Here is a 10,913-nt window from a genome sequence, read left to right as displayed (position 1 = left end):
TCATTCCTCAGATTACTTTAGCTTTGAAGCTGCCCGGTAATTTTGGTTTTTTAGTAGTTTCTTAGTGTGGGTGATCACCTTTGGTGGCCTGTAAATTTTAGCACCATTTTGGCATTACTCTAATACAGAATGACAAAGCATGATGCATGTTTGAGGGCCAAAATTTAATGACCATTCCAACACACCCCTTACACTATATGTCCCAAATCAAAGCAATATCAAAAAAATTATGAACAAGACAGCAGAAACTCACAAGTCATGTAACGGAAGCAAAATGTGATGATATATCAAGCATGATATGGTTTACCTGAAATATGGACATACGAAAGGAGATACACAAACGTGAAGGACACGACTATAGCGATGGCAACAGCAACTACTACATTTCCAAGCCAGTCTGGTAGTCCACCAGGGTTCCTGCATATATAAGTGCGCACAAGGTTGAAATTAGTTCGGTTAGCTTAGAATAGCTGATGCAATACTCTCTGATAACAACATTTAAGTATAAAATTTAATCATGGCCCTAACTGGCATAGCAAATGAGAAAATAAAGAACAAGTTTGGACGCCGCAGGCTCTCGATATTTACCTATCAGCACGTACAATGCTGCCAACCATCACATCTACCAAGCGAATAAACAAACCAGCAGATGACATAACTGGCACAGCCAAAGCCAGGACCAATGTAAAGACCTTAAGCTGTTTAGGTGACCTTACAGGAGTTAGTGTTGCTTCCATAAGACCATCTGCAACGAAACAACAGCCGTTAATACTCAAAGTTGAATATCAACATATTAACTCTCAGATAGTCACCCCAACTTACATGCAAAAGCAGGCGAAACAAGCCAGATGAGTGCTATATACGATGCTCCGACCTTCAAATAGGTTCCGACTATCAAAACTATAAGCCATTGGACAAAACCAGATTTGAAAATCCACCTCTCAGCTTCCAGGCCAACAATGTAATCCATTGTGTTACCAGTTAGACCTGGCTTTGTTCTTGAATACACTTCTTGAATGTGCCTCTTTAGGAGAATAAATCCAAAATGCTGACCAATGAATGCGCCAAGCAGTGCAGGTGAACCAAATAAGCCAATAACTAACCATGGATTTCCAACAAATGGAACAGGAAAGGGACAAATATGCGGCAGGGCAAATGCCACGACAACCGGTAAGAAGATAGAAAATATCAACGTCAAAATAATGCTCAAACATGATATTCCAAAGGACATAAGACCAGGACGTCCGCCCATAAGCAGTGATGTTCCCCATATCAGAAGTGACTGAAATATTATTGAGTTGTGAAACATGGTTGCTAGTCGCTGTGGATAGACCACCATGTACTTGCCCTGCAAAAGTAGTAACATACAAGTGATAAGCTGAAACAAAAGAAAATTCAGTTGAATAAGAAATCGTACTAACTAAATCTGCATTCTTTTCCAGATATGAACAAAATATCTTGCCTGTTTCCCAGGTGGACTTTTTTTTTGCAGATATGAACACATATCATGGTCTAAGTTTACTTTTGAGGGAATCCATTGCTCTAAATTTATGCCAGCAAAGCCAAACAACACCAATCATCAAAAGCACTAGAGTTTTTTTGAGGAATCATATGGTGCCGGGAGCACAGAAATATATAATCCTAGCTTCAAATCTAATTCTGATGTTTAGTTTGAATCATGGTATGACCTGGTGACAGAACAATGGCACTCCAGATGATACTTAAAAGGAGGTAAGGCATGGGGAGTGCCATGCAAAAACTCCATTGCTCTAAGCAAACAAAATCAAAGAACATACCATGCCATCAAAGATAGACAACTCATCTAAGAATTGGGTCATACTTCAAAGTAATATATGATGTACTCCCAACCATTATATCTTGCCATTTATTTTCAACAAAGATAGACAACTCATCTAAGCAAACAAATTCAGTTTTTACAGAGGGAGTAAAATATAGTGTTATTTCTATTAGGACAAAATATGAGCCATTTATTTTCTCTTCTTTGCCCCAGTTATACCCATACCCCCATTATATCTTGCCATCCAGACAAATTTAACTTCGCCCAAGCATCACAATTCACAAAGATTTTTCTCCAAAGAATACATCTTTGTTTCATAAAAAAAATGCTGATGATAAAGAATTCACACATCATTCGTTGGCCATACTGTTGCCTGAGTTTACATGGCAATAATTTTGAATTATAAAATTGGTCAAATCCTTACGGTCCTTTATTATCTGAAAAATTAGCATATGAAGACCTATAGAGATCAAAAATTTCCCACAGGAACTTACGAAAAGCAAAATCTATACATGTGCTTGCTTAGCTTAATGAAAAAAAATCAGATATTGCATGGTACAGTCATAATGTTTGATAACAAAAATATTTTAATACGATATACCAGAATGTCAAAAAAAATAGCCTTCTTCTGCTCTGTGCTCTCTTGCTTTGCCTGGTGTGCGTCTTTCATAAATTTTGGTGATGAAGCAGCATGTAGTAGGAAGGCAAGCATATTTTCTCCATTATGCTGAAGGGATCCTGGTTTCAGGAGCTCCATTTTGTCATTCTGCACAGAAGACGGCAATGAAATCGAGTAAGCAACTAGTACAATGTTTGGCATCAAAAAATAGATTGAAGCTGCCACCACATATTCTGTTGACCTCGATCTACACTCACAATATTAACAAAAGTTACAAATACCATTACATCTAAATCTATCACCTCATTCTTTTTTTTAGGGAAGCTATCACCTTGTTCTAATTTCTGTTTGGAAGATAGAAATACAATATCATGGCAATAAAATTATTGTAATCAAATCTCACTAGGAAACATATGGCTGGATTCATTTAAGAATTAAACAGCTTGCATTCATACTCTACGAGGAACTGTGGAACAATCAGCTGGATCCTCAAGACGTGAAGTTCACATGTGATGTTTCCACCTTGTAATCTATCAAAAAGCTACTTTTGGTTCGGAAACATGTATACTCGTTATATTCCTTTTTGCATCAAAAAAGCGAATGACAGCAACATAGCTTAATCTCAAGGTCCATAATCTCTAGCTCTTCAAACCAGTACCAGCAGTAGACTCTTTCACCGAGTAGATGATATAGATATGTTAGTTATCATGTTCATAACAAATACTCCCTCTGTAAAGAAATATAAGACTTTTTAGATCACTACTTTAGTGATCTAAAAAGTAGTACATACATACACATATAAAGTCATCAAGCAAACCTTTGTGTGATACACAGATGTCGTATCTGTATATGCAAAATCAAGGCCAGGAAGACCAGCAACCTCCTCATATATTTGGAAATCAGTAGCAGATTTTATTGCTCCAGAACGGAAAACATCCTGCAATTACAAGTTTACATCATGTCATATTTGCAACCTCCTAAGAAGACAACTAAGATTGAACTATGCTGGTTGAGTAAAGTGACACATCGAACTGTCTTCGTTCACTCTAGCAACAGGATATCACTTGAAACCTCTTCTATAAGTTTTGTGCTAGGATCAACAAGTGGGTGTGAGGTGGATGAGAAACAATCATGTCCCTCATTTTTCTTATAAAAAGGTGAATTAAATAGGGCATTTCACTCCATGTTGCTCTGAGCTGCTTGATTTCAGAGTTGCTGGAAACATGACAAAGTTGCTATAGTTATTTGCTATGATCCAATGTTCCCCGCTTCTGGCCAAAATATAATTTACTTTTTACCTAACAATAATTGGAACAGGAAAATCATTCAAACCTCTATAGTTGGCCAATAATGTATGCAGACTGCACCTGACAGGGTAAATGAACCTCTATGAAAAGAGGAAAATGTTCTCTCTAGGACAGCAAAAACCGAGAATCAAATAAACACAATGTGTTACCTGTGTAGCTATCTGAGCAGATGGGTATTTCGCTACAGCAGCAAAGCTCTCCAAAGCCCATTGGTGAGTACCCTGTACATGAAAAAAAAAATAGTAAGGTACACGAAAAGGTTCAAAATCAATTGTTTTGTAACAAATTGAACAATGTACAGCAATTAAAAAACAGAAAGAAAAAAAATCTGATGCATCGGCGACAAAGTAACTCAGGGTTTGAAAATGTTCAGAAACCTTATTTACTATCATTAGGCATTAGCAACAAACTAAAATTTAGAACAGCTACATGATTGTTACAATTGCAAATGCAAGCATAATTTCTGTAAACAAATCGTGAACCCAACCTGAAAAAGGGTGGATTTCCCACTGATACCCATAGCTTCCAAATCAACAGCAAAACGTACTGAGTTTCTCCAGTGGTGCTGCACAAATATTAGTAAATTACATTATGGAGCATAACGACAATGACCTATGTACCAGTTACAAGATGATTTATGTGTAACATATGAAAATAGTGACCTGAGTTATAAAACTGTGGGCCCCATCAAGACCCTCTTCTTCCCCTGTGTTGAACAGAAACAGGACGCCACTCTTAAACCCATGCGCCCACTGAGCCACTCCCCGTGCCAGCTCTAGCATGACTCCTACACATGAACTGCAATCCCCGGCACCTTCCCTGAATAAGAATAGAAGTTAGAGGTTCTTTTTTCTCAAAAACTGACAACGGGGAAGGAAAAAAGTGGAAGTTTTTACAAGAGTTGGTCTGCTACAGTACACATATTTGCAATATGTAAGCATTAGTGTGTCAATAAATTTAAATCCTATTAACATTAGATATACACTTGAACAGTCTGAAAACCTGCTAAATTACTCGTAAAAATCATCGTCACAGAATTGTTCCTTAAAAACAAGCCTCAAAAGCTATATTCTCGTTCAACCTTCATGTGCTGTCAAGCTATCCTTAGCAAATTTTAGATCTCGATATCTCCTGCTTATAGTTAAAGAACCGTGCACGACTGAGCCCACATATTTGTTTAACCTCACTTATATCGCATACATTTCATTTAATCCACTCTCTGCACTCACCCCTTCCTCAATTGAATAATAACATGGCACTCAAGTTGATTATTGCATATTACATTCAACAAAAATAAAACCACTAAGTGTCCAAAAGGCATGTGGAAACTCTTTGTATCTGATGTAACCAATTAACGTGCTGATGATTAAGCATATCGATTACATTACATAATGCAAAGCAGAAGCAAAATTTCCTCATAAGGGAGAAGACAGAGCCTTACGTTGTGGAAACTGTGTCAATATGAGAAGAGACCAGAATCAAATTTTCTTCAGCTTCCGGTAAATACTTGGGAACAATTCTGAGGATCACGTGCTTAAGGTCTGAGTACAAGAGTGTTTTTCCCTTGAAAAGACCACCAGCTAGACGATTTGCACCAATATCCGTGTGGAACAGCTCCACTTGAACATCAACGTCCCAATGAGCTGTCTTCTTTATTTTCTCTGCTTCTGCATATACATACTATTGCATGGACATGTCAAGATGGATAGTGCAACTAAAAATAGCTGTAGAAAAATGATAAGTTCCAAACAACAATAGCACACAATAAATTGGGACTGTATCATACCCATCCAGATGGGAGAAAAGGTTGAAAAACAGTAAAAGTGAAAGATAAGAGGAAGAAATAATTAGGTGGCTCCTCACTTTAACTTATACTGTAATAATTGTTCTCCACTAAATCCCCTTTCTAGTTCTTATGACCAAACCCCAGACCTCAATTTTTTCTCAACCCCCAGTGCCTCCATGGCTGGTGTGGGTGTGCACTTCTGGTGGTCAAAGTAACGGCTAAGCTTGTCTTGACTTCCAGGTAGAAGCATGGGCGAGATTAGCAACTAACAGCCAGGATCAGGTTGGTGATTGCAAGGTGGAAGGGCTGAGAGCCTGAGAGAAGTCAACAAAGGTGTTGCCTTTTGCATCTTGGTTATGGTATAGGTAAGAAAGAGCAGAAAATGGGTTATGCACATACTCATACAATGTTGGCAAGAATTGGCATCCAATGTATTCGCAGTGTCTGACTGCACTAGCTTCGACCTGGCATGGCCCCATTAACGCACTTAAGTGACCTGGTGTTCAAGTTTTTTTTTTCTGAATGTGCATTTTCTGCGCACTGTGGCTAACGAACCACCCTCACGGTGTACAAGTTCAGTGACACACCATGCTTACCTAGATTTGCATTTTCTACGTACCGTGGTTAAACGAAGCATTCGCATGCTGCAGAAGTTCAGTGACCCACCATACTTACCTAGATGTGCCTTTTCTACAGATCGCGGCTAAACGAACCACTTGCACGGTGCATAAGTTCAGTGACCCACCATACTTACCTAGATGTGCCTTTTCTACAGATCGCGGCTAAACGAACCACTTGCACGGTGCATATGTTCAGTGACCCACCACGCAATTTATTCCTGGGTTGAACACATGGAAGTTTCTAGGTGCCCTTTTAATTATATAATAATAAAGAAATATGAGCTTAGTAGAATTATTCATTCACACGACACAGATTTTCATCAGTAAATATAGCCCAAAAGTAAGTGCTCCAGCTTCCCCCAACCACATAGCTAATTATCATGACTTAAAAAATATACTTTCTAACACAACAATATAAAATGCAGACTTAAAAAGCCTCTTTCCTACTAGAGCTCTACTAATTAAACAGGACACTACAATCAGTGTCGACATTCAACACCCAACAGCTAGTTCCATCCAAACTGGAAAGTGTCAGCGAGCACCCATGTTTCGAACATATCAATGCATAATAACATTAACGGCAATGTTATAATTGGTCTGGAGACTGAAATTGTAAGTAAAAGCCTGTTAAAAATGCAAAAGCAAAGAAGCTTGAAAGGACAACCTGCACAGCAAGATCGAGAGCATCTGAACCAACTGGATGAGGACCCAGGCTTGTCAAGTACTTCACATGCTTAAGGGCAGAAGCCTCTGAGAAGCCCCGCTTACCAGCCTGCTCGGCACCAAGGGGCAAAGGAAGACTCGCAAACTGCATACGGTAAACAGACCAGGATCCATGAAGGAAAAGTATAAACAACCCCAGCAACAAATAAGCGCTCCTCTTATGCCTGCTGTTATCTTTATCAGAATCGACTTCTGCATCAACATTAGGCTTCTCATGTGTTGATACAGACGAACCTCGCCCTCGAGGCATTCTGCGTGTTTAAATGTAGTGAAACGCCTGAAAAAGAATGGGCTGTTAAAAAACAATTATCTTTGCAGTACCATAACAAACATTACACGATATTACCACTTGTAGCAGAAAATTAAAATACAATTAGTAAGCATTCAATTCCATATGCAGAAATGGAATTCCCACAATGCACGATGATAAATGTTTTGAGTTCCAGCTGCCAAAAAGAAAGATTTCACATGGATCCAGGCTAAATAAAATGCAGATCGGATAATCCCAGTTTTGTTCAGGATCGGATAATCAGTATGTTCCACCACTGTAAGAACTGGGTGTGTGCTAACAGCTAACCTCCCACGTTTCCACATGAGAAAATGCATGCACAGTCTAAGCAGTAGTAATCAGACACTACACAGAGTCTCAGGGCGTCCTAATTTTTCAGTGATGTTCTTCGCGCAGTTCAACTGACACCCCATGGTTCACAGTTTCAGAGCAGGGATGCTCCCCAAGTTCAGAAGCTAGGTGGAACAGGTCCCTACTCCATAGTCAGCTGGTTACGAACGGGAAACTTGAAAACAAGAGAACGGATTGGCTATTCAAGACGACCACAAGTCGTTACTGAAACAGGAACTGAAACTCTGAGAGTCTATGGATGAGAAGTGGCCGCTTTTGGCTACATGTTACGTTACCATAAAAGAGGAGGCAGAGAATTGGTAGGTTGATTCACATTTACTGCGTCCAAGGTTCTTTTTAAGAAGCCAGAGTGTGTGGACCAGGGCAGCAAAGTACTAGCATATGGCAAGGAGAATTTACAGCCTTGAATATTTCACACAAGGGCGGCAAAAAGGGACCCAGCTTGCAGTTCTAGACGGTGCATTTACCAGAGATCATGGGAAAGTCGTGGCCTGCCTGTCAGGCTTGAGAAAAGCCAGCCATTAATTACCAAGAACAGGTTGCAGCACCGTGTGACATCTGAAACTAATTACCCAGCTAATGGCGATCTCAGTTATGAAGTTTCGAGTCAATGGCACAATTAGCCACGGAGGGCGTTGGGGATTCAGACTTGCCCCAAAATTCTGTTTCCTTTTACCGATTAAACTGGTATCGACACTAGTATTAGTTCTATATAATTGACAGCCAAGACTCTACTTCCTATGTGGGCGAGGTCATCTGAGAGATCGCCTATGAGTGATGGACAGGATTAGTAGCGGCGCACACGCAGGAAACGAACCCGCAACTAACTACCATGATGGAGGGAGCTGCTAGTAGAGAGAGGAAGATTCAGATTCGGTTTGCGAAGGGAAGAAACGGAGCAGAATTGTATAGCAGCAAGCTAGTGCCAGCGCTTTCCTCACCAGCGGAAGAAGAATCCACGCCCGTGCGGATCTCCAGAGTGGCCGGCGGCGAGGGGAGCGGAGCTCTTGCTTCGGCGGGGAGGTTATCTCGGCGTGGACTGCAGTCTGGACTCTGGAGGGGATGGGGCGGCAGGCCGTTAGGATTTCGGTCGCCTCTCTCTATTTTTTACGCGAGGGAGGGGAAGCAGCAGGGAGACGCCCGCGCCGCGCGGAGCGGAGATTCGGGGTTATGATGAGGGGAAGGAGAGGGGGGAAGAAGGAAGGACGGCGATCGCATCGCATCGCAGGGACCCAAGAGCGTGCCTGGCCCGTGGCCCGTGCTAGGAGGAGTACTTGGACGTAGGCAGACACGAGATGCTGGACTGGTGTCGTGTTGCGCGGGGTGTATGGGCCATATGGGGCGGGACGAGGCACTGTGCGCCCTGCCCGCCTCTGTGACGAGCTCACGAGCCCGTCCGTCGCCCGTCCCCTACTTCTCTGTTCCTCCCGTGGCGTGGAGGACCGCAAGGATGTCAGGCACAGGGTCCCCTCTGAAGCGTCCCGTGTTCATCTTCTTGTTGGCTGATGACACGGTTTTGTCCGTCCAGAGCTCGAACTGCTTTCCCGTGATTTTATTTCGTTTTTTCAAGTTGGAAGAAGAGCTGCTAAGATTCCATTGAAGAAGAAGAATTCCGATGGCTGAAACTGCTCGGTTAGTTAAACTAGGTCTAATAAAGCACCACAAGACATACAAAGGCGCCAAAAGGCTGAGCCAACACAGCACAAACCCAAAGGCACATTGCCGAGGAGGTCGGTGTCATCATACATCGCCATCCACGCTCATGGCCCGACGACTTTGGCTTCGCCAAAACTTCACCCAAGAGGACCATTTTATTGTACTGATCATGACCGCCACAAAGCATGTTTGACGGCCTCATCGACACTTGAGAGAGAAGAGATATCCGATAGAGGAGTGGCCATGTGCCGCTCCGGTCTCAAGAGGACGACCAACCTGACTTGTCTGTCCAAAGTGCTTCAATCGTGCAACACCGCTAGCCAACTACTGGCCACAACCTAATGCACCACCGCAAACATCTTGCCACCGGAAGCTCTCGGTCAACTGCTCAACCACAGACAAGGGGCTCCTGCCAAAAGGTCAAATCTCCAAAACGATGCTTCCATCAAAGAAACGACGCCAAGAACGTCGCCACCGTCGATCCGATAAGCGGATCTCGGCTTTCACCCGAGACTATAACTCAAGAGCGGGATAGGTGCAAAACTCTCGGTGAAGCCTTCAACAAGGAAGCAGCATACGCATGTGTTGCCATCACCGGCTAAGAGTGAGACTTTCTCTGCATAAATGCGCAGCTACGCCAAAGACCATGCCCTGGACGCACCCACCACAAGAACTGGAGACTGCTGCTCCTTCGAACTGGAGACTGATGCTCCTTCCATCCCGACCAGAGGACAACCGACGACTCCGCTGCTCACCAGAGAACCCAGCACTCGTCACACATCGTGCCCAGATCGGGCCCATCATCGCCCGAACCAGATCTGGCTGGCCCAAACCGCCATCGCGCGCTCATCCGGCGAACCTCCTCAGCGCCACCGCATCACCACATCTAGCGCTAGACCGCCACCACCACTAACAAATGTGCACCGGTCCGCCGCGAGCCGAGGCCTGATACATCTCCAACGTATCTATATTTTTTATTGTTTCATACTATTATATTATCAATCATGTATGCTTTACATGCAATTTTATATCATTTTGGGGAACTAACCTATTAACTCAGTGTCCAGTGTCAGTTTCTGTTTTTGCCTATTTTATTATTTCACGAGAAAACCATACCAAACAAAATCCAACTACGATCAAACTTTACGATGTTTTTTCTGGACCAGGAGAGACCCTAGAAGCTACGGGGGAAGCCAAAAGATGTACGAGAGAGACACAAGCTCATACCACCTGAGCTTGTGGGCTCCTCGTAACTCCAATTGACCTAATTCCAATACTATAAATTCCCTAAAATTCAGAAACCACTAGAGCGAGACCCGAAACAATTATTCTGCCGAAGCAAGCCTCTATTCTTCCATGATCCCATATGGAGGCCTCCGTCGGCACTCTGCCGGGGGAGGAGTCGATCACGGAGGGCTTCTACATCAACCTTGTCGCCTCCATGATGATGCATGAGTAGTTCCCCACACGACCTACGGGTCCATAGTAGTAGCTAGATCTCTCTCTCTCTCTCTTGATCTTTGATACATCTTCATCGTATCCACTTTTCCAACGCTTTTTGCTTTTGTTTTGGACTTTAATTTGCATGATTTGAATGAAACTAACCCGAACTGACGTTGTTTTCAGCAGAACTACCATGGTGTTGTTTTTGTGATGAAATAAAAGTTCTCATAATTGAACGAAACTTTTTGAAGATTTATTTCATGATAAATAAAAAATATTGAAACTAAGAACCACCGGAGGGGGGGTCCCTGTCTGCCCACG

The 10,913-nt window shown here is 42.4% G+C and overlaps 1 protein-coding gene across 1 annotated transcript in view; it reads right to left on the bottom strand.

The window, feature by feature from the left end:
* Positions 1-8,694, bottom strand: part of LOC119355842 (endoplasmic reticulum metallopeptidase 1-like) — an 11,245-nt gene extending 2,551 nt beyond the window's left edge. The window contains exons 1-11 of the mRNA XM_037622728.1: positions 8,435-8,694; positions 6,795-7,130; positions 5,166-5,404; positions 4,387-4,543; positions 4,212-4,289; positions 3,874-3,945; positions 3,235-3,354; positions 2,400-2,564; positions 823-1,348; positions 589-745; positions 308-417 (exon numbers count right to left, since the gene is read on the bottom strand). Coding sequence (XP_037478625.1) covers positions 308-417; positions 589-745; positions 823-1,348; positions 2,400-2,564; positions 3,235-3,354; positions 3,874-3,945; positions 4,212-4,289; positions 4,387-4,543; positions 5,166-5,404; positions 6,795-7,103 — 1,933 coding nt within the window. The 5' untranslated portion in view covers positions 7,104-7,130; positions 8,435-8,694. The remainder of the gene's footprint in view (positions 1-307; positions 418-588; positions 746-822; positions 1,349-2,399; positions 2,565-3,234; positions 3,355-3,873; positions 3,946-4,211; positions 4,290-4,386; positions 4,544-5,165; positions 5,405-6,794; positions 7,131-8,434) is intronic.
* Positions 8,695-10,913: the final 2,219 nt, after the last annotated feature.

Source organism: Triticum dicoccoides, chromosome 2A (assembly GCF_002162155.2).
Source record: "Triticum dicoccoides isolate Atlit2015 ecotype Zavitan chromosome 2A, WEW_v2.0, whole genome shotgun sequence".
In the NCBI taxonomy this organism is placed as follows: domain Eukaryota; kingdom Viridiplantae; phylum Streptophyta; class Magnoliopsida; order Poales; family Poaceae; genus Triticum; species Triticum dicoccoides.
Note: the sequence above shows the minus strand (reverse complement) of the source record. Positions and strands in the feature narration are given on the sequence as shown.